Consider the following 25,217-nt stretch of genomic DNA (forward strand, 5'->3'; position numbering starts at 1 on the left):
CAACGCTGAGTTGTCGCCTGATTTCCTTGCACTCCTTACATCGTGCACACACAAAGACATCCCCCTTGGCAGTATCATGTCCCGTACCCGACTGCTCCGCAAACATCAAGCAAACAGTGCATTTTAATAGACTGTGATTCAGAGGGCAACTGCCCCCCTCAGTTCTCCCCTGAACCACAGCACTCCCATTAGCTTGAGCCTTTTGCTTTGCTGCTCTGGTCAGAGTCATGATTCCGATTTAATTCAATAAAATTCAAAACAAAAATTAAATCCTTAAGTTATATCCCAAAACAGTTATGTTATATATATATATTTTTCGGTATCTAGTGTTTTCTACGAGTTCCCTTTATACAACTTCCGTATCATACATCCATTTAGGCTTAAACTTTAGATTCTCTCTCTTAGTTGGTAGAAAAAGCTTAGTAGCTTCTATGATTACTTTCCTGAACACTTCCTGTTTATTATTTGTAATTTTTAACATCATCAATTTGTTATGCTGAGGATGCTTTATACAACTTTATACAACTTCTGCTTGCTTCTGTTATGCTTTATACAACTTCCGTATCATACATCCATTTAGGCTTAAACTTTAGATTCTCTCTCTTAGTTGGTAGAAAAAGCTTAGTAGCTTCTATGATTACTTTCCTGAACACTTCCTGTTTATTATTTGTAATTTTTAACATCATCAATTTGTTATGCTGAGGATTTAAAAATTGACAAAGGCCATTGCAGTCACCTTTAAGAAAGGAAAATCCCTTCCCTTTACCTGTCACAGTCATATCTTCACAGTCATAAGTAAATCTCACATAAATCCACTATGATCACTGCCATATAGTGGGTATTCTTAATGCCCCATTGAAAGAGATTCTGATTTATTGACCCATTCTGTTTGTATAATTGTTTATTATCCACACAGCCCATATATTTGTTTGCTGCATGAGAACTCCGTGCAAGCCTGTAATCCCCTGCATCGTGCTTTTCAGGCAGGTGCATGTCTTAATATCAGTGTCATAAGAATCATTTTCACCTCTGTTTGGGCTGCTGCTGAACTGTTAGTAGTGTATCCCCCCCCCCCCCCCCCAAACTGGAAATTTTTGGACTCTCCTAATTAGCATTAGTTGAGGCATATGATGCAAGAAAGCAAGCTTATACAGCATCAGCCAAAAAAAAAAAAAAAAAACCCTTCCCATCAGCATTGAGCCTGCTCAAACCATTTAAGGCCTTACACACCTCAACAAGATCACCTTGCAGGTGCCTAGTCTCCAAACACTGCAATTTGCAGAACTTAAGCCTTTCTTTGTAGGAGCTCCCCTTTGTTCCTTTCTTGTTGCCTGTCTGTACTCATTCTAGCAACATCCTTCCTAAAATGAGGCTCCAGACCTGTATGCAGTACTCAAGGTGTGGCCTGACCATTGCCTTATACAAGGGAATAATCACCGCCTTATCCCTGTGTATAAGGCAATGGTCAGGCTGGCCACACCTTGAGTTAATACTGCTTGAATGGCATCAGCAAAATATCCATGCACTGTTTCTATTTAAGAAAAGGTGCAAGGATATTTATCCGAGTGTCATATCCATTTAAAAACAGTCTCTCCTGTTAACAAGTAGAGACCATGCTGAGAAAAATTCTACTCCTTGAGCCTTGCACAGTCTCTCCTGGGCCAAACTGATTGATAAGGCTATCATTTTGTAATCTCTCCTGTCACATCTGGGTGAAATTCCAGACTTCACTTGCAACTCGTGGCCTTTTCTTATTGCTCTGTACTGTTAAGGAAATCCTCAGATTGCCTATTTGAACCCAGGCTTCTCCAGACAAGCAATAAGTGGTGAAACTGCAGTATTGTCATGAAGGAATATTTGTACAGTAAAGAGAATTAGAATCAGTTTTAAAAAATTAAATTTTCTTATCTTAAAATAGGCACTGAAGAAGGAGAGAATGCTGTTCCACAATTTAAGATAAATTTAATATCTATTTATCTAAATTTTCAATTTATCAAAATTTGCAGATGATTGCAAAATTTGAATGATGCAGTATTGCTTAATTTTATTATATTATTTACTATTGTATTATACCAAGAGAGAATTTTTAATATGGTTATGTGTATATATGTTGTCATTTAGAGTGCCTTTACTCTCCTATATTTCCTACATATTTGAAAATGACTTATAATGTCTTGTATTTTTTAAAGTATAATTTATTAGTCTATAATCCTATAATTTATTAGTCTATAATCCTATAATTTATTAGCTCTTAAGCAATTTTAAAAATGTTTTTTAAGGATCACATTTGCATTCAGGAAAAAATAACCCCATTTATAACCCCAAAAATCAGAAAAAAACAATTCCAAAATTTTTCATTTTTTGATGCCATTTTTTTTCTCAATCTATTATTAGCATTATCATTAGCAAGGGAGCATATGCAAGAAAAGCAAGCTTATATAGCATCAGCCAAAAAAAAAAAAAAAAGAAAGAAAGAAAAACACACCCCCCTTCTCATTTCACTCATCCACCCACTCCAAATGTTTGTCTAGTTCTGCCTTGAATCTGTTTAAGCTATCAACTTCTATGACTGATGGAAGTTTGTTCCATCAACCACCCACTGGCTAAAGGCAAACTTTCGCACATCTATCCTACAACTGTCTTTCCTCAATTTGAATTTCTGCCTTCTCAGGCGATTATTCTGAGCAAGAGGAAGAATCCCATCAGCATTGAGCATGCTCAAACCATTCAAGGCTTTATACACCTCAATCAGATCACCTTACAGGTGCCTAGTCTCCAGACACTGTAATTTGCAAAACTTAAGCCTTTCTTCATAAGAGAAGAAAGGCTTAAGGCCTTTGTTTCATTCACTAATCTTTTTGCCCTTCTCTGTACTCATTACAACAGCTCTGCATCCTTCTTAAAATGAGGCCTCCAGACATGTATACAGTACTCAAGGTGTGGCCTGACCATTGCCTTATGCAAGGGGATAATCGCCTCCTTATCCCTTCTAGAAAAATTCCTGACTATATCATTGAAAGGACACCATGAGCTACTCTTGCAGACCATCTGCACTGCTCAGAAAACTTTGTATTTGCCTGCACAATTACCCCCAGGTCCTTTTCATTCTCTACCACTGTCAGCGTAGTACCACAGAGTTGATACATTACTCTGGGGTTTCTGTTTCCCATATGCAGTACGTTACATTTGTCAATGTTAAACTTCAGTTGCCACCTCTCAGCCCATATACTCAACTTTTATAGATCCTGTTGCAGCAGCAGCAGCACACTGTCATTAGTGTCATTAACAGCCTCGCCGACCTTCGTATCTTCTGCAAACTAAGCCTGATATACCATCATCAATATCATTAATGAATACAGAAAACAACAATGGACTGAACACTGACCCTGGGGGGACTCTACTAATAACATTAGTCCACGAAGAGCAGTATCCATTGATTACCACTCTCTCTCTTCTCCCACTCAACCATCCCTTTATCCATAGCAGCAATTTGACTCCAATGCCACACTACTCCAATTTGTGCAGCAGTATTCCCTGTGCAACGGTATTTTTAAAAAAATTTTTTTTTTGGTTGATTCTATATAAGCTTGCTTTCTTGCATCATGTGCCTTTGCTAATGCTAATCCCATTCTCTGAGTGAGTTGAACTCTATAACCTGTATCAAAAGCCTTTCTAAGATCCAAATATATGATATCAAAATTATTCTTTGCATCCAGTTCCTTTGTGACTACATCATAGTATCCAATCAAATTGGTCAGACAACACATTCCCTTAACAAACCAATACTGGGTCCGAGCTATACCTGAAGTCTTGTCTAGATGATCCTGCAATGCTTCTTTAACCAGTGCCTCCATTAATTTTCTTGGAACAGAAGTTAAACTAACAGGTCTGTATTTACCTGTCTCCCTTTGAACCTCCTTTGTGTATTGGGGTCACATTTGCACATGTTCAGTCCATGGGTACCTCCTCGGAGTCCATGGAAGCTCTCATAATTATGGCTAAGGGTTTGCTTACTTCCTTTGCTGCCTCCTTTAATATAACTGGATAGATTCCATCCACCCCAGGTGCCTTTCTTATGTTTATCTTCAATAATTTCTCCTCCACTTTACTCTCAGTTATTACAAGATTATCTAGCTTACTAGATAATCTTGTTTAATACACCTCTGGCATTCCCCTTCCTGAATAACTCCTCCTATGTGAATATAGATGCAAAATATTCATTTAGTTTGTTAGCTACCTGAGCAGGAACAGTTGAACCATCGATATCAAGTGGACCAATCTGATTCATCCCTTTCCTTCTAGAGTTTACATAAGTAAAGAACTCTTTGCTGTTTTTCTTTGCATCCTTTGCCAAAGATTTCTCATAATCTGCCTCCTGCCTAACCTCCTTTGTAACTTGGTTACAGACCAGCTTATATCTATCATAGGCTTCTGTGTCACATGTTAATTTATATGTATCCCGTGCATTTTTCTTCTCTGCCACATGTTTAATTAGTCCATCTGACATCAATTAAGGCCTAAATCTTGAACAATATTTCTTAGTTGGTATGTAAAGCCTAGTAGCTTCCAAGATAAGTTCTTTGAATGTTTCCCATTTTGAATTTGCTGTGGTAACATCATCAGTTGATCCCACCATATAGAATTTAAATGCTGTCTCAGACCACCGTAGTCACCTTTATGAAAGCAAAAACCCTTCTTTACTCCTGATGGTAGTTAACTCTTTGAGTAAATCCCACTTCAGCACACTGTGATCACTGCCACCTAGTGGTTCCTTTATCTGCAGATTCTTAATGCATCAAGAATCACTACTGATAATCAGATCTAGAGTATTACTCGCTCTAGTTGCCTCCCTAACATGCTGCTGTAGAAAACAATCATCCAATAAATCCACAAAAGCCTTGCTAGTGTGTGAGTGACCAACCTACAAATTCCAGTAAATCTCTGGGAAATTAAAATCCCCCATTTTAAGACACTGATTTACTGGCCCACTCTATTTCTCTGCACACTTGCTCATTATACTCATCATTAGGCCTATAACATACACCTACTTCCATTTTTCCTTTCCCAGTGCTTATGCCACACCAAACAGACTCAACATTGCATTGTCTACTAACATCAATTCGATGCACTTCCCTAGATTTTGTGTTTCTTAACTAACAGCATAACTCCTCCTCCCTTCCTGTCCTGTCTATCCTTTCTGTACACATTGTACTCTCTAAATTCCAATTCTGCATGCTTATGTCTATGTGACACCACGTCTCTGATATCCCAACAATATCTGGCTTTGATGTCTTTACTAGCACTTCAAGCTCATCAAATTTATTAACTGTACTCCTAATATTTGTGTACACACACAAGTATACATGCACCTGTTTCTACTCTTATTTATCCTAACACAGCCCATGTATTTATTTGTTCCACTATGACTCCCAGCAGTCCTGGAAATCCCCATTGCCTTGCTTTCCAGGCTGCTGCTCAATTACATTTCAATAGAAGCAGTGCAAGAATTTTCACTTTCACCTCTGCCAGCGCTACTGTTAATCCATTAGTACATGTATCCCCCCCCCCCAAGCTAACAGTTTTCCGACCAACCTAACTCTGCCTCGATAGCATCAGCAAATATTCTTGCACCCTTTCTATTTAAATGTATCCCATCCCTATAGAACAAACTGTGAAAAATCCATTTTTTGTATTAAAGCACATTGTTAATTATTTTTTAAATAAAACCCTTTATTAAGTACTTTATTCGTGGTTTTTTTTTTATCACCTCCTTATTTAGGAATTATCTTTACTGCCAGGAGAACAAATGTAAATAAAAAAAATCCCATGTTCTTCAACAATTGTACACCACCCACACTCTTCAATAATACAGCCAGAGAGTATAATGGTTGGAGGCACTACCATAGAATGGAAAGCCAGAGTGCTTCAATAATTGGATGAAAGAGAGACACTGCTAATTTTAAATTCTTTTTTTTTTTCAATACGTGCGTATAATTATCAAGATTAGGCTTAACTGGATCCTGCATTTTTCCTTTTTGTATAATAACTAACAGATTTCTGGAATTTTCAGTGGAGAAATAAAAGGAAACACTTCTTTGTTGAAAGGTATTGGGAGTTTTAGCTGTTGTTGGCCAAGCAGAAGAAGTACTCAACACCATTGAAATCATGCAGGATCTCAAAGACCTTGCACACATATGCTTTTGGGTTAAGCAGGGTCTATGCTGCATGGCAAGATGCAGCATAGACCCTGTATGATATGTATTGTCAGACAATACACATCCAGTATGATGTGTATTGTCCATCAGTAACTGTGAGTGGTTCGTGGGTTTCCTGTGGTCCGTCAGTATCATTGATTGTAGCCCAATGCTCTGACCAAATCATGGGAGCCCTGTATGTCAGTTTTCTGTTTAAGGAAAAAAAAATTTAAAGCTAAGTAATACCAAAGTCAATAATTAACATGTGAAGTTTGCATTTATCTGTAGACTGAATAATGTATTTGGGCTTTCAAATGTACTTTTTCTGCTGTAGGAGCAAATTTTATGAAACAAATGTGTTTAAAAATCACTTTGATTGTGTCGTCAAAATGTGAAATCATAGTCACAAAAAATGAATAAAGCTAATTTATTTGAATTGTCAGAATTATGCTTAGTAGTGCAGGAAATCCCCACAATTTGTACAGTATCTTGATGCAAGTTTGGTTTTTATTGGATTATTTATGCTACAGTGAAACTTCCCTTTAACGGACAGCCATGGGGAACGAGAATGTGTCCGTTAGAGAGAAGTGTCTGCTAACAAGAAGTCTGAGGGAGAGAAAAAAAAAAAAAGAAAGAAAGAAAAATCATTTAATGTAAAATTAAATTAAAATATATACAGATTTTGAACAATATTTTTGTAAATAATATACAATTACATACACAAGAGATAAAAAAAAATTGTTAAACGTTTAATGTAAAATTAAATTAAATTATATACAGATTTTGCACAATATTTTTGTAAATAATATACATACAATTGTGCTATGCATATTATGACTTTATCTTAAGAAAAATACATACAGTAATCACATATTTTCTTCTGCACCTTCTTCCGGCTGATAATTTTGTTTTCAACATTTGTTTGGAGTGAAGAAACCATTGAAAGTCCTTCAGTATCTTCTTCAGTGGCGAAAAACATTTTTAAACGATTGTATGAGCGCTTCTTCTATTTTCATCGGTGGTTCGTCGTTAATATGTTCTTCGACAGAATGACCTCCTTCCATTTCTTCATCCTCATGAGGAACTTCTTGAAAAATATCGATGATAATGTCGTGGATATCTAGAGCACCATCTTCTGTAGTGAGGTTCGAGTCTATATCTTTGTAGCCAGGGTCACTTGTAGCGGAAATATCATACATTATCAATAGATGTTGAAGTTCTTGTTCTTCTTGGTGCTCCACATTGCTGTTCACAACTTCAATTTTTGCGTTTGAGAAGCCAGACTTTACAGAACAGTTCATGACAGTTTGTTTTCTAATTGCATTTACTGAAGAGGAAATCCATTGAATCGCATCTAGGATGCTGAGTTTCTTTGCAAGATCACTCGCACATGTTACATCATTCATGTTTGCAATGAGATGTCTTAAAACATGTTTTCTGTAGTGAAGTTTAAAATTTTTTATTATCCCTTTATCCAAGGGCTGACACTCTGCAGATGTGTTTGGTGGCAGAAAAACGATTTGAATGTTGGATAATTCAATATGCAGGTGAGATGCAGCATTATCCATGAAAAGAATAATTTTTCTGTTTTGACGAATCATGTTTTGGTTAAAGTGACCTATCCATTCGCTCATTATATCTCGTGTCATCCACACTTTTTTATTAGACTTCCAGTCAACATTCAAAAGATTCAACTTTATGCCCTTGAAACAATGAGGATTTTGTGGTTTTCCTATAACAAGAGGTTGTTCAAAGTCTCCCAGCATATTTGTACACAATAGTACAGTCAAGCGTTCCTTAGAAATTTTTCCACCCTGGCACTTTTCATTTTTTAGACTCATTGTTTTTTCAGGAAGAGCTTTAAAAAACAACCTTCAACCCTGTTTCATCACGGTTGTAAATATCCTTATCTTCAAAATCACAACATAAATCTTCCAATTTGATGTTCCACTCTGTTACAACCCCAGTATCAACAGATCCACCTTCACCACTTACGGTTTTCCAAGAAATTTTATGCCAAGTTTTGAACTTGTCTAGCCATCCCACAGAAGCTTTGAATTCATTTACTCCCATAGATTTCGCAACCTCCAAAGCCTTTTCCCTAATAATAGGCCCATTAATGGGTATTTTTTTTTAGCACATGCGCGACAAAATTAGCACATGCGCGACAATGCGTAACATTGTCAATTTGAAGTCCAACAGTTTTCGGGAATGATTTTTGAACCTGATCATTTCCATGTTGCCAAAATTGTTTGAGCAGTTCATTTTTTTCTTTAGGATGTCGCTTACCTGCGTCTTCCCGATTTTGAATTTTGCAGCGAGATTGCGAACACTATTATTTTGTCGATCATACGCATTAATGAGTTCGACTTTATCTTTTAAAGTTAAATGTTTACGAGAAGACATTGTGCACTTCACACGACAATGAACAAAACTGAAAACTGAAACTCAAAAGACAAAAGGCCGACAAAATTCCCCCCCCCCCCTGCACACACCGAATTAATCAGAAGTTTTACATGTGCCTTAAAATTCTTGAAAAAGGGTTTAGAACCGCGACATAAACCTTGATAAAATTCAGAGAATCGGAAATAGAAAATAAACACACGATTGAGGCAATATGTGGAAGAAACGTTCCTAGAAAAAGGGCCGTGAGCTCGCCAGCTGTCCGTTATGGGGAGATCAAATTAAGTGCTAATCTAAACGAAACAGTGCAGATTGCCTGTCCGCGTCCGTTACAGAGAATGTCCGCTAGACAGAAGCTGAAAACACGTTAAAATCAATAGAGGAGAGTTGGGTAATTTGAAAATGTCCGTTATAGAAGATGTCCGTTAAAGAGAGGTATCCGTTAGGAAAAGTTTCACTGTATATGACAAAAGTATTTTGCAAAAATGGCTTTTAATTTAAAAAAACTAATACATAATAGTGCCACATTTGACATATCTGATACCCTCAGCTTATCTAGGCACACTTTCTACCCCTGTTAACAGTAGGTCAGTTAAAATTCCCTTCCTGACTGCTGAAAACAAGCTACTAGAGCCAGTTTGTAAGAATGTCAGTTTGATCACAGCTTAAGCTGGTACTCTAATTCAGTTGTGCCCAACCTTTTTTCGGTACTGATGCCATATTCAAAGCTAGATTCCTTTCACAGGCTGCACTGAGCGATTCGAGAAAAATTAGTGTGTTACATTTTCCATATCTTGTTACATGTAAAAGGAAGTTTTTGTTTTCATGTTACCGTTTTTTACTTTCATGCTATATAATATATAGCCTGAAAGGTTATATATTTCGGTACTGATGCCATATTCAAAGCTAGATTCCTTTCACAGGCTGCACTGAGCGATTCGAGAAAAATTAGTGTGTTACATTTTCCATATCTTGTTACATGTAAAAGGAAGTTTTTGTTTTCATGTTACCGTTTTTTACTTTCATGCTATATAATATATAGCCTGAAAGGTTATATATTATATAGCCATTTTATATTATAAAAAATGCAAATTCCCAACACTTTTGTGTAACAAATCTGTCAGTAATTTATTTTTTAGATTTTATTTAAATTATAAAAATATGACTTTCTTTTATTTTTTAAAAAATACCTTACTTTTGCTTTTAAATGCTCACTTTAGAAAATTTACAACCTGAAGAGGATCACTGCTTTTCAATATTAAGGTGAATAAATAAATATAAGGATACACCTAAAATTGAAAATATTCAAAAATTTTATTAAGTACAATACACAATTACATTTACTGAACAAAACATTTAATGAGAAAATTTTTCTCATAATTAACAAAATTTAAAATGCTGTTTTAGTTTACTTTCCACACGGGCCATATCCTGCCCTCGTGCCATAGGTTAGACACCACTGCTCTAATTCGTTCTGCAGGAGGTCTTGTCATTTGGGTGATAGTAGCCAAGTGGGAGTAGCACACACTCTTTGAGTAGACCGGGGTTGAAGCCTCTAACTGCTAAATATGGTTGATCTGCCAACCTGCACTGGACCAGCATGGCAGATTATGGTCCATTTCCCTCAACATGAATTGTGAGGAGGCTCCCATTATGCATTGGATTGATAATGACTGCAGTTTACTTTTTTACTTTTTTTTTTCTCTATATATGACAATTCGGTCTACATGACAATTTGGTGCATGATTTTTTGCTTATGTGACAGTTTGGTGAAAGACAATTGGTGGCTACAACAATTTAGTAAGTACGACAATTCAGTGTATGTTTTTTTTTGTAATTGGCTATCCAGTTTTCTCTCTGGCTGCATCACTACAGGTGAGAGTAGACAGGTCTGTCTTTTAGCTTCTCCACTAATTCTAGTGTTTCTTCCATTGACTGGAAATCCTATGCACAGTTTTGCTGGTAATAGCACATTGCATTCCACCTTCCATCTTGAGAAACCTTGCCCTGCACAAACAGCTTCAACTTCTTGAATATCCACTACCAATTCTTTAAATGTTAATCTCCAAGTAATTCTCCACTGGGACAAGGATAAAAAATCCTTACAAAAAAGGATTTTTCTGCTCCTCTGCTTATCTTCAATGACACTCAGAATTCTAGACAAGATTACATATCTCTATTAGGGATTACCCTGACTTTTAATCTCTCTTTGCATAAGCACATCACTTTCTCTTCATCTAAAAAACTGGATTTTCGCTTTTATTTTTGGTGTTACTTTTCTTCTAAACAGCTACTCACTGTGTACAATTTTCAAATCCACACCTCTATGGAATATTGTTCCTACATCTGGGGTGGTTCCCCATAACCTCTCTCAGGTTTTGACTCCATTTGAAAGAGAGCAGTTAGATTAATTAATGACCCATCTCTTACAAAGTCTCTGCACTCTCTGTCTTATTGACATTCTATTTCTGCTATATTCCTTTTCTATAGATACTTCCATGGGCACTGTTCTTCTGTATTGGTTCTATAATTCGCCCCTCTCTCTCTCTCTCTCTCTCTCTCTCTCTCTCTCCCAAACCACTCTGAAGATGTGCTGCAATCAGCTTTGCTGGTTCTGCGACAGTGGTTGTAGAGCCAAATTTGCTTCTTTCTCATCTATCTCTTCAACTTCTGTTTTCTGTAACAGCCTCCCATCACACATATTTCCAAGATTACAATCTACAGAAATTCAAGTCTGATGTTAATAAGTGTCTTCTTTCATCTTTTCAGCCTTCAACCCATGTATGGTACTATAGGTTCTAATACCTTTTGTGTTTGGAGGCTTAAAAAAAAAAAAGTACAATTTGGTATTATCACATATGGACCAGAAATTAGGGAAATCTTTAAATAAAATGTTTGGGAAAAAAATAAAAATTTTGCTTACTTAGACAGGAAGAATGCAGAACTTTTAGAAAGAAGAAAGCAATATATTTTTTTAATCCATTTATTTTGTGTAAAGTATTCAGCTAGATCCTATCCTAGGCAGGTTGGAAAGTGGGTATGCACTCATTATCCTTAGCATGACTATTGTGAACACTTTAAAATTTTGGATGGACAGTCATGCTGAAGATAATGAGCAATTCTGCTATTTTAGGACTGTACAGGTATCCTCAAGGCCTCCAAAACTAATCCATGGTTAGTTTTGGAGGCCCCAGATTTCTATTGATCCTATTTTAATGAAATTTGGGAGGGCTGTACAAATCTTTTTAAAAGAGCTAAATATAAAATTTCATGAAAATCGATCCATTGCAAGTCACATTATTACATGAGGACAGACTGGCACAGAAATAATAATTACTGGATTTCTATTGCTTTGATTTTATTAAAATTTGGGAGGACTGAACAGATTTTTCTGAAAGAACCAAGTGTAAAACTTTGTGAAAAGTCATCCACTAGGAGTTGAGTAATTACATGTGGATGGATGGACTGACATGCTAAAGACAATAGGCACTTTATGCATATATACTAATGTACCTGCAAATGAAGGTGGTTAGTGTGATCTCTCTAGCATGGCATCTTAAAAGTTTGTATGAGGGGTTTCCGAAAAGTAAGGTAACACATTTTTTTCCTTAATAATGGTGCAATGAGATGAAACGTGGTGGACAGATAGGCCCTTTAATAATGTTCAAAAAGACTGCCAGTGCATTGTTGTGGTACTGTCGCCTCACAGCAGATTCCAGTTGTAAAATGGCGGCTACTGTGCAAGTGTGGTCCAAAACAGGTGTTCGTGAAGTTATTCACTTTTTTGCAAGTAAAAGGGTCTTCACCAAGTGACATTCACCATGAACTGGTTGCTCTGTATGGCGAAAAGATGATGACAAAGAAGCAAGTGTGTTTTTGGTGCAATGAATTTAAAGCGGGCTGTGTTGACATTGAAGATCGACATCGGGCCAGCAGGCCTTCATTGAGAAAGACAGAAGACAATATTTCGCACATTAAGGACATCGTTCTTGAAAACAGGCAAGTGAAACTGCGTGAAATTGCACAACTAGTGAATGTGAGTAAGTCGACTGTTCACAAAATTATTCACAATGTCCTTGGCTTTCTAAAGGTGTGCAGTCGCTGGGTGCCCTGACAATTGTCACATGATGACAAAGCAACCCGCTTGGGGATGTGTCTGGAGAGCCTGTTGCAATACAGCAACGAAGGAGAGGATTTTCTCGCTCACATAGTCACAGCAGACGAAACATGGGTTCATCAGTTTACCCCAGAGAGCAAGCAAGACTCCATGACCTGGAAACATCCACAATCTCCTGTGCACAAAAAATTCAGAACTGTTCCCAGTGTCCGAAAAGTCATGGCCACAGTGTTCTGGGATTGCCAAGGTGTTCTGTTGGTGAATTTCTTGCCGAAGGGAGGAACAGTCAATGCACAGCTTTACTGTGCAATGTTGGAAAAACTGAAAGCCAACATTCAATGCAAATGACCAGGACTCCTGACAAGCGGTGTGATTTTATTGCATGACAATGCAACTCCACACACTGCCCACACCACTCATGAGTGGTTGCACTGTAATCCTTGGGAAACTCTGTTGCATCCCCCCCTTCACCCCAGACTTAGCACCTTCAGACTTTCATTTGTTCAGTCCTCTGAAAAAACACCTTTCAGGAAAGCATTTCACCATGGATGAGGAATTTCATCAGGTGAGGGATAAAAAATGTGTTACCTTACTTTTCGGAAACCCCTCGTATTTTTGGTCTTGCTTTGTCATACACTGAATTCTTGCACTGAATTCTTTTAATTCAACAATTCATCATACTCACCAAATTTTTGTGTATACTGAACTGTCATATAATGAATTTTCTTATACCAAATTGACATAGACCCATTCCACAAGTATTCTTATTGTATCTTATTCTTAGTGGGCTTGATTTCTGAGCTCTGAGCCAATGTCAGTTGAAATTTTAAATGTAATTGCCACAACCAATCCTGTATTGATCCTCTCTGTTGAGTGGTGTTGTGCTGATACTGAGTCCATTTCCAAAGTATTACCACAGTGTGAGTAGTGCATAATTGTCCAAGGAGGGAAGTAGGTCGTGGACTTTGGTTTCAGCCAGACATTAACTTCACCAGACCAAGTTTGGGCTGGCTTAAACACCAGGAATAAGCAGACACACATACCTAGTAAAATGTTTATTCATATTGTTTGTCTGCTTATTTTTTTTTTTCTTTTGCACTCTGTAATATGTTACAGAATTTTTTGCATGTACTTTTGAAACATTCTGTAGAATGATGGAAGGCTCAGAATTTATAATAAATATAAAATTTTGGTTTATAAAAGCCAAAATTCCCTGCAATTTGTGATCCAGAATTAATGAAATTGAATGAAGAGGTATAGATGTAGAAGATAGTTTTACATAAAAAAAAAAATAAAAAAAACCTTTTTGACTTTTTTTTTTTTTTTTTAAATTCTGATTTGATTTTTAAAATGATTTCACTTTAATATTGGTAACCAATTCAAAATGAGAACAAATTAATTAGTCTTAACTGTGTCTATGGTAATGTTGGGAGCATTGTCAATAAAATGGGTATGTTCAAATTCCTGGTTAGGATAATTAATGCTGACATAATAGGGCTAACAGAAATGTGGTGCCCCTCAGAAATTGGTAATGTATTTAGGAAGGATAGGGAAGATAGAAGAGGTGGTAAGATCATGCTTCTTATCAGAAGCTGCCTGAGCATGAAAAGAGCATTTGCTGAGTCAGAGGTTATGCTTGCCAGCATAGAATATGTGGTGTGAGTTAGTTGGAAGCAAAGATTGAGAGTAATCTACAGACCAGAGAATTGTGAAGAGTACAATAATAGTCTCTATATGCAGATGGAATGGCTAGCAAGTATGAATGTCTTGTTATATCTGACTTCAATCGTCCCCTAATCGATTGAAGCAGGTGGGAAGGAAACTCACTGTGGGTAATAAAATAATTGTTATTTGTACAAGCACTATGGGTAAGAAGGTCCTACAGTAAACCTCATTATTACTCATGAATCAGATAACATCACAGGGCTTACAGCACAGGAACCATTGGCAGTCTTTAGTTGAAAAATGAAGAAAAATGTTGCAATAGTTAAAGGCATAGGCTTTAATTTTAGAAAAAGGGACAATACAGTTTAAGGCAATACATGGCATCTATTAATTGGGTGGATTGGAGATCGAATACATTAGAATTATGGAATACCCTTAAAGCAGTGAAACCCCATCTGCCCAACTTTTCTAGATCATGTCTTTTCTAGATTAATAGATTCAAGGCAGAATTAGACAAACATTTGGAGCGAGTGGATGAGTGAAATTAGAAGGTTTTTTTTTTTTTTTTTTTTGGCTGATGCTATATAAGCTTGCTTTCTTGTATCATGTGCCTTTACTAATGCTATGTTGCAGTAGCATACTATCATTACTGTCATTAACCACCTTGCCAACCTTTGTATCATCTGCAAGCTTGGACATTAAACCTGATAAGCCTTCATCAATATCATTGATAAATATAGAAAACAACAATGAGTGCAATACTGAACCCTGGGGCACTCCACTAATAACATTAGTCCATGAAGACATTCTCTGTCTTATCTCACTCAACTATCCCTTTATCCTATAGCAGAAACTTTCCATAAATGCTACAATTTGTACAGCAGTCTTTTATGTGCAATAGTATCAAAAGTTTTCCTGAAATCCAAGTATATGATGTCAAAATTAGTTTTTGGATCCAGTTCTTTTGTGACCACATCATGGTATCCAGTCAAATTGGTCAAACAAGATTTCCCTTTAACAAATCCATGCTGTGTCTGAACTATAACTGCAGTCTTGTCTAAATGATCCTGCATTACTTCTTTTCACCAGTGACTACATTATTTTCCCCAGAACAGAGAAAATTAGTGAGGAAACAGGGGGAGAGTGTTCCTACCAAGAAAGACTTGAGTTCTACAAATTGCAGACTGAGACTAGGCAACTGCAAGGAGATCTGATTGATGTGTTTAAGGATTTGAATGGATTAAGTAAGCTAAGCTCAGTGCTGATAGCATCCATTCTTTTGCTAAGATTACACAAATAACGTGGCATTAGTTCAAATTGAGGAAGGATGCTTGCAGGATAGAAAGTAAATTTACCTTCAGCCAGTGATTAGTAGATTTTCAGAACAAACTTCCATCTGATATGGAAGAACTGGACAAACTTAGAGGGGATGGACAGGTGATATGGGAAGTGCTTTTTTTTTCTTTTTTTTTTTTGCTGATGCTATATAAACTTACTTTTTGCCTCATTTGTCCTTTCTTTGGGTGTGACTCAATAGTATCACTTCTGACACTATTAGTACTTGATGCATTTTTTATACTCAACTTATGCATGATAAATACAAGTATGTATTTTAGTCTACATGTGATAAACATATATAAAATAATTTAACAAATAATTCTTAACTCATAAATTGAGTTTGTATGATGCTATTTGATAATACTTTAGTGATGATTTTTTTTTCTTTTAATCTTCCAATCACCAAATTAGGAGAATGCATCCACTGGACAACCATTGAAGAAAATATGGCACAGATACATAAACAGATTTGCTTATGTACCACACCAGCCTAATATGTTATGTGCTTGGATTAGTGGAAAAGGAGCTATCTACATGGAAACTATCCCTGAAAAGGAAGTACTTAAAGGTTGCCAAGAAGCATTACAGCGACTGTTACCATCATCTCATATACCACAGCCTGTAAAAGTAATAAGGTATGTATTTTTTGTGTGCTTGTAGCTCCCATCATAAAATTTTCTCATCCCTTCTTTGCGAAAATATTAAGGAAAATGTGAATTTATTTATATAAATATAATTATTACATGGCAGACTAAGAGTAATAGAAGTGTATTTTTGTAGTTATCTCATGAGGGATCCCACACCCCAGTGGCTGACTAACTTATAGCTCATAGTGAAAAGGGTAATACTCCAGAAGAGTGTGCATCCTCCCAAATGGCAATGAGCAGAAGAGTGGGAAAGCAGTGATTGACAAGTTGTAACTCTGCCCACTCACTGCATTCCCTTTCTCCTTCAGAGCAGCAGTGCGTAGACACGCTTCTTGATTAGACCGGGGTTCGAGCCCGTCACCACCAAATACGGAGGATGTGGATAGGTCAGGGAATGACCACCGCATATCCCGGAGCAATATGGCCTTAGTTGCTAATGCTCCTAAAAACCAAATAACAAATAACCCTTTCTCCTTCAGATTACATGTGGATGTCACGTGACATGTCGGTACGTCAGACCCGAAAATTCACAAAAACAAAACGATTCCACATGTGCTAATGACAAAATAGCTCTTTCTCAATTCACAAAATGTCTAAATAAATACTTTTCAAAACAAAATATTCAGGGCTCCTATCCCAAAACTCCTGCTTTTGCAATCCACCATTACCAGACAATGCCACGTGCGTTTACAATGAAATTTCTCTTTCTACATGCACAAAATGTCCAAAAAAAATGCTTTTTCATGAAACTCCAGAATCTGATAAAACTCCTTACTTCAGCAATAAAATGGCTTCAATTGTTTCAATCCATTCCAAATTACTACCTTAACATAACCAAATCTAACTAACCTAAGCCAAAACAAAAAAAAAAAAAAAAAACCATACTTGTTTTACTTGAATCTGCCCCAGATTTGTCCACACAAACAAAAATCACCTCATGAGTCCTACCCGCAGCCAATGACTGGTTGTTTGCTTGAATCTCTCCCGAAGTTGCGTAAAAACATAACCTTTTTTTCACTGAAAACTAAACGAAACCTAACCTTTTTTCTCAAAAAAACTAAATGAAAACAAAGAAAACTCACCTCATCAGTCCTGGCTTGCAGGCATGACCTTTTCGCTACCAGATTGCCTATGCCGCCACATATATTTTGCGAGGTAGGAGTCAAACTGACCATCCACAGTCCTCGATGGCATAAACTATTGTTTAATAGCACTCCACATTCCCTCAATACTGTTGGTGATAGCACAAGTTTCAGGGTCAGTGAAATGAAGAAAGTGATTTACTGCTATATGCTTAAAATCTTCATCCCCAGACAATCATAAGACTTGCAACAGTCCGATACGACAGTGTTACAGCATACAGCATATCCGGAATTATAGTATAGTGCATAATATAATATTGTCAATTAATCAGTAGATCTATTAATCTTGTTAAACTTCATTGTCAATTAAATTGTACTTTTAACTATATATATATAACGACTTAGAGTACAAACGTAACAAATAATTAGTACATACTTGATACGGAAGTTATATAAAGGGAACTCGTAGATAACACTCGATACTGAAAAATAAATATAGCTTTATAACTGTGTTAAGTTACAAGTTTAAGGTTTTAATTTTGTTCTGAAATTGTAATTTTATTGACATTTAAATCGAAATCATGACTCTGACCAGAGCAGCAAAGCAAAAGGCTCAAGCTAATGGGAGTGCTGTGACTCAGGGGAGAACTGAGGGGGGCAGTTGCCCTCTGAATCACAGCCTTTTAAGATGCACTGTTTGCTTGATGTTTGCGAAGCAATCGGGTACGGGACATGATACTGCCATGGGGGATGTCTTTGTGTGTGCACGATGCAAGGAGTGCAAGGAAATTAGGCGACAACTCGCGCGTTGCTATGGGCCTATATGAGACCTTGAAGGACAGGGTGCATGTCCTCGAAGGAAATAAATTGAGGGGCCCATCAAGCTCTCAGCTGCCCACATCAACGCCAGAGCTTGCACGTGGTCATCTTGCAACACAGAGGCAGCCCCCAAGGCAGAATGCGCTGGTCCCACAGGAACTAGTAGTTGTTGGTGACTCTATTGTCAGGGAAACGGGGAACATGCTTTGTAAAAAGGATAGGTGGAACAGGACAAGGGTATGTCTGTCAGGGGCAAAGGTTGATGACGTGGTAGAGCAGATATCATCTTTTAAGGGCACTAAAGGTGATATAGTTGTACACGTTGGCACTAATGATATTAAGAGTAGGAGACCAGCGGAATTACTTAACAAGTACAGGTCACTGTTGAAAAAAAAAAGCCGTGAAGTAGGGTTGAATTTGAAAGTGTCTGCAATTCTGCCCAGACACGATAGGAGGGAGTATATGATGAGAGCCTTGTCGATCAATTCGGCCCTGGAAAGATTGTGCAAGGCTCAAGGGGTAGGATTTTTTTCAGCCTGGAATGTACTTGTTAACAGGAGAGATTGCTTCTACAGGGATGGGATACACTTAAATAGAAAGGGTGCAAGAATATTTACTGATGCTATCGAGGCAGTGTTAGGTGGGTCGGAAAACTGCTAGCTTGGGGGGAGACAAAGACTAATGGATTAACAGTAGCCACTGGCAGAGGTGAAAGAGATTCTTGCACTGCTTCTATTGGAATGAGCAGAAGCCTGAAAAACAAGATGCAGGATATTTCAGAGACTGCTGGAAGTCATTGTGATACAAGTAAACACATGGGTTGTGTTAGGGTAGCTAAGAATAGAAAAAGGTGCATGTATACTTGTGTGTACACCAATGCTAGGAGTTTAGTAAATAAATTTGATGAATTTGAGGTATTGCTCAAAACATCAAAGGCAGATATTGTTGGGATATCAGAGACATGGTGTCACACAGATATAAGGAATGCAGAACTGGAATTTGGGGAGTACAATGTGTATAGAAAGGATAGAAAGGACAGGAGGGAAGGAGGGGTTATGCTATTAGTTAAAAAACACATAAAATCCAAGGAAGTGAAGCCAGTCGACATTGATGGACAGGGCAGTGTCGAGTCAGTTTCGTGTGACATAAGCATAGGTAAATCAAAATTGAGAGTAGGAGTGTGCTATAGGCCTAATGACTCTGATGAGTATAATAAGATACTGTACAGGGAAATAGAATGGGCCAGTAAATCAGAGAGTCTTATAATGGGGGATTTTAATTTCCCAGATATTGACTGGAATTTGTGGGTTGGTCACTCACACACCAGCAGGGCTTTTGTGGATTTATTGGATGATTGTTTTCTACACCAGCATGTTTGGGAGGCAACTAGGGGGAGTAATACTCTTGATCTGATTATCAGTAGTGATTCTTCATGCATTAGGAATCTGCAGATAAAGGAACCACTGGGTGGCAGTGATCACAGTGTGCTGAAGTGGGATTTACTCAAGAAGGTAACTACCATCAGAGGTAAAGGGAAGGGTTTTTGCTTTCGTAAAGGCGACTATGATGGTCTGAGACAGTATTTAAATTCTATACAGTGGGACCAACTGATGATGTTACCAACAGCAAATTCAAAATGGGAAGCATTCAAGGAACTAATCTTGGAAGCTACCAGGCTTTACATACCAACCAAGAAATATTGTTCAAGGTTCAGGCCTAAATGGTTGTCAGATGAACTAATGAGACATATGGCAGAGAAGAAAAATGCATGGGATACATACAAATTAATGGGTGACATGGAAGCCTATGATAGATATAAGTTGGTCTGTAACCAAGTCACAAAGGAGATTAGGCAGGCAAAGGCAGATTATGAGAAATCCTTGGCAAAGGATGCAAAGAAAAACAGAAAAGAGTTCTTTACCTATTTAAACTCAAGAAGGAAAGGGATGAATCAGATTGGTCCACTGGATGTTGATGGTTCAACAGTTGAGGATCCAGCTCAGGTGGCTAACAATCTAAACGAGTATTTTGCATCTACATTCACACATGAGGAGTTATTCAGGAAGGGGAACGTCGTAGGTGAAGTAAACATTGGCAGTGGGCTAGATTATTTTCTAATAACGGAGAGGAAAGTGGAGGAGAAATTGTTGAGGATAAACATAAAAAAGGCACCCGGGGTGGATGGGATCTATCCAGTTATATTAAAGGAGGCAGCAAAGGAAGTAAGCAAACCCCTAGCCATAATTATGAGAGCTTCTTTGGACTCAGGGGAGGTACCCATGGACTGGAGATGTGCAAATGTAACCCCAATTCACAAAGGAGGATCAAAGGCTGACACAAGTAATTATAGACCTGTTAGTTTAACTTTGGTTCCAGGAAAATTAATGGAGGCACTGGTTAAAGAAGCACTGCAGGATCATCTGGACAAGAATTCAGTTATAGCTCAGACACAGCATGGTTTTGTTAAAGGCAGGTCTTGTCTGACCAATTTGATTGGATACTATGATGTAGTCACAAAAGAACTGGATGCAGGGAATAACTTTGATATTATATATTTGGATCTTAGAAAGGCTTTTGATACTGTTGCGCATGGAAGACTGCTGCATAAATTGGAGAAGTGTGGCATTGGAGGCAAATTGCTGCTATGGATAAAGGGATGGTTGAGTGGCAGAAGACAGAGAGTGGTAATCAATGGACACTGCTCAATGTGGACTAATGTTATTAGTGGAGTTCCTCAGGGTTCGGTGTTGGGTCCATTGTTGTTTTCTGTATTTATAAATGATATTGATGATGGTGTATCAGGCTTAATGTCCAAGTTTGCAGATGATACCAAGGTTGGCAGGGTTGTTAAGGACACTACTGATACTATGCTGCTGCAACAGGATCTGGAAAGGTTGAGCAGATGGGCTGAGAGGTGGCAAATGAAGTTTAACTTTGACAAATGTAAAGTACTATATATGGGAAACAGTAACCCCAGATCAACGTATCAACTCTGTGGTACTACGCTGACAGTGGTAGAGAATGAAAAGGACCTGGGGGTAATTGTGCAGGCAGATATGAAGTTCTCTGAGCAGTGCAGACGAGCTGCAAGAGTAGCTCATGGTGTCTTGTCAATGATATACAGGAATTTTTCAAGCAGGGACAGGGTTTGTTGTTGTTGTTTGTTATTTGGTTTTTAGGAGCATTAGCAACTAAGGCCATATTGCTCCGGGGATATGCGGTGGACATTCCCTGACCTTTCCGCATCATCCGTATTTGATGGTGACGGGCTCGAACCCCGGTCTAAATCAAGAAGCGTATGCTACGCACTGCTGCTCCTTCCCACCTGGCTACGGAGGCGCCGCAGGGACAGGGATGTGATTATTCCCTTGTATAAGGCATTGGTCAGGCCACACCTTGAGTACTGTATACAGGTCTGGAGGCCTCATTTCAGGAAGGATGTAGAGCTGCTGGAACGAGTACAGAGAAGGGCAGCAAGATTGGTGAATGGAACAAAGGGTTGCTCTTACGAAGAAAGGCTTAAGTTTTGCAAATTACAGAGCCTGGAGACTAGGCATCGGCGAGGTGATCTGATAGAGGTGTATAAGGCTTTGAATGGCTTGAGCATGCTCAATGCCAATGGGATTCTTCCTCTTGCTCAGAATAATCACCTGAGAGGGCATAAATTCAAATTGAGGAAGGACGGATGTCGGATAGATGTGCGGAAATTTGCCTTTAGCCAGCGGGCAGTTGGTTTGTGGAATAGACTCCCATCGTTTGTTGTTGAAGTTGATACCCTAAATAAATTTAAGGCTCAGCTGGACAGGTATTTCGAACGAACGGAGGGGTGAAATGGGAGTAGTGGTTGTTTTCTTTTTTTTTTTTTTTTTTTTTTTGGCTGATGCTGAATAAGCTTGCTTTCTTGCATCATATGCCTCTGCTAATGCTAATGCTAATTACCAGGCAAAATGGAAGTCTTAATGTTGTTCAGGAGGACTTTTTTACTCCGATTTTCCATGACCCTGAAAAAACACCGTGAAGTGCCTCGTTCAACCCCACCAAACATCCAGTGCCCATTCATTCTTTTAAATCTTTCATACTTCCTTTTGTCAAACTTACTCTATTCAATTTCAACAATAGCACCCACCCCACCTATCATACTCCTTTCTTGCAAACACAAATCCACACAAGCCTCTCTACAAAAACTCCTCTAGTCACTCACCGTGGTTTGACTAACATGCACCTCATAAATAAAAAATTAAAAGGTACCTTCTCAACCCAAAAATAGGTTAGAAGAAGCATCTCAATCATACTTAATTTACTTTCAGAGAACCACGATCCCTTGCATACAGATTCTTTAACATGATGAGGATTGCCCTTTCTTTCTGCACACCCACTCAAATTCATCCATATGGCCCTTTAGTTCGGCCAATTTCATTGGACATCCACACTGGTAACACTTATACTCAGAGGCAATCAATTTCGCATGCATACACCAGTCAATCACAGCCTTACATCCGACCTTTTTTAAACCATACAACAATTTCTCATTCACATATTCCATTGGGACTAAACAAGGAAAAAAAAACAAAAAACAACACAAAAATAGCAAAATAAGAATTAAAAATAAGAAAAAGAATGTGACGAAAGCACACGGCAGCAAAAAAAAAACAAGGGTTACCACAACAATGCAGCACAATAGCCAGAACAAGATAAACCTAGCAGCAATCCACACAGTTGCAAGCAAGCTGAAACCAAGAAAATAATAATTTCACATTTACTGCTACAATCTCAAACAACCACGTACTCTTGCATGACATCCATCTGTCAATTACAGCAGTGAGTGGGAGGGCACTTCACCTGTCAATCACTGCTTTCTTTCTTGCTTTCATTGAAGTACCTGGAGGTGCACACTATTCTGGAGTATAGCCATGAAAAGTCCTTTAAAAGATTTCTACAGTCATTGATGGAATTTGATTCAAAATCTAAAATTTCACAAATGAATGATTGACAAGTGACTCTACCATGGAATTCTGTCAGTGCTGTAACTAGAAAAAGTGGGCCCCAATGCAAAGTTTAGTGTATCCCCCCCCCCCAAATGCTGTTATGACTATAATATTGTAATGTTACAGAGAAAATCTTGACAGTTACAAGAAAGAATAACAAAATTTCAATCAGAAATATTCATCACCATCTGCTGCTCCTGCTGTGAGCTTGTTTGTTTGTTTGTTTGTGTGTAGGCTTTACAGCGCAAGGGCCATAATGTTCCTAACTGTGGTGATGTTAAATACATAGTTATATCTGTATAGATGTTATTCAATTTTATAATGTGTTGCACAGTTTCATCTGTTTGAGCCGCTGTAAGCATTTGAAGATGGTTCCTCCCCATTTCGGCACTCATATTAGCAAACTTTATACTGACAATTAAATTTGTAGGTCATGATTCCAGCTCCAGTGTTTCATAAATTAGATTTTTGTAATTTTATTTCATGATTTAATTTAATGGTTATTAAGCATGTGAAATTTTCACATTTACAACTTGAAATTGGTGACAAAATAAATTATTTGGTATTGGAAAACTTAACATGTAATTTTAAAATTTATTTTTATTTTGTCTTATAAAAATATTATAGTGAGTTTTTTATTTTGTGTTTGTTTTCTATCCTCCAGGATTACTATTATGAATAAAATTATTAATTTCTTTGGTTTAAATATTTTACAGTGTAAATATTTTCTCTTTCTCAGTGTTTAAAATAATTTGACAGGACTACATGGGGTGGTGATCCATATTCCCAGGGTTCTTATACATATCTCTCCATGGCATGTGAACAATATGGTATTTTGCCTTCTGATTTAGCTGAGCCTGTGTATCTAGATGATGAAAATAAAAAGGTAAACTTTATTTTTTCTATTACTGGTAGAGGTAAAATGATGTAAGGCAGTTAAGCTTCTTTAGCATCATTTTCACAAAAAAAAAAAAAAAAACCTATTGATTTCATTTATGTATTAACTTTACCCTTCTTTGAATTTATATAAGCCCTCTAATTCTTGATTATTCAGTGAACTTATTATTTATATAAGCCCTCTAATTCTTGATTATCGAATGAACTTATTCAGACTTACTTCAACAGTCAAAAAAACTTGATTTAAAGAAAACTTTCTTATAGCCAGTCCACAACTAGCCTTCCTTAAATACATGTCCCTCTAGTTTTTGCAATTTGCAAATAAAAAAGATATCTTTAACATCCTCACATAGATATCTGATCTTGAGGCGTTGCTCCCCCCCCCAGTGAAATGATGGTCTCTTTGTCCATGCTATCAAGTTCCTATATATTATAGAAATACGTTAAAAAGTATAGGGTATAAAATACCTTATGCTTTCCTGGCAGCTCATCTGCATCATTAAGGGAACTTTGTATCAGATATGGAGACTAGGCACCAGCGAGGTGATCTGATAGAGGTGTATAAAGCCTTGAATGGTTTGAGCATGCTCAATGCTGATGGGATTCTTCCTCTCGCTCAGAATAATCACCTGAGAGGGCATAAATTCAAATTGAAGAAAGACAGATGTAGGATAGACATGCGGAAATTTGCCTTTAGCCAGCGGGTGGTTGGTTGGTGGAACAGACTTCCATCCCTTGTCGTGGAAGTTGATAGCCTAAATAAGTTTAAGGCTCAGCTGGACAGGTATTTTGAACGAACAGAGGGGTGAAGTGGAAGTGGTTTCTTTTTTTTTTTTTTTTTTTTTGGCTGATGCTGCATAAGCTTGCTTTCTTGCATCAAATGCCTCTACTAATGCTAATGCTAATTTTAATAGTTGTGATAAATTAACTTAATGTAAATGTTTTGAGGTAACAGTGTTAATTTGTGTAAAAGAAAAAATAATAAGCAAGTCATTGTGTGGTCTCAATTTATTTGGCTACAGATATCGTCCTTCTGATTCTATGACAGCTTTGATTAGAGTAACAAATAG

At 37.5% G+C, this 25,217-nt stretch overlaps 1 protein-coding gene across 1 annotated transcript in view; it reads left to right on the forward strand.

Annotated features, from left to right (window-relative positions):
* Positions 1 to 25,217, forward strand: part of LOC150087409 (uncharacterized) — a 107,984-nt gene that overhangs the window by 25,965 nt on the left and 56,802 nt on the right. The window contains exons 4-5 of the mRNA XM_090372050.1: positions 16,129 to 16,352; positions 24,010 to 24,136. Of these exons, the coding sequence (XP_090228176.1) occupies positions 16,129 to 16,352; positions 24,010 to 24,136 (351 nt within the window). The remainder of the gene's footprint in view (positions 1 to 16,128; positions 16,353 to 24,009; positions 24,137 to 25,217) is intronic.

The sequence above is a fragment of the Mastigoproctus giganteus genome, chromosome 4, assembly GCF_048544385.1.
Source record: "Mastigoproctus giganteus isolate SK-2022 chromosome 4, ASM4854438v1, whole genome shotgun sequence".
NCBI lineage: Eukaryota > Metazoa > Arthropoda > Arachnida > Uropygi > Thelyphonidae > Mastigoproctus > Mastigoproctus giganteus.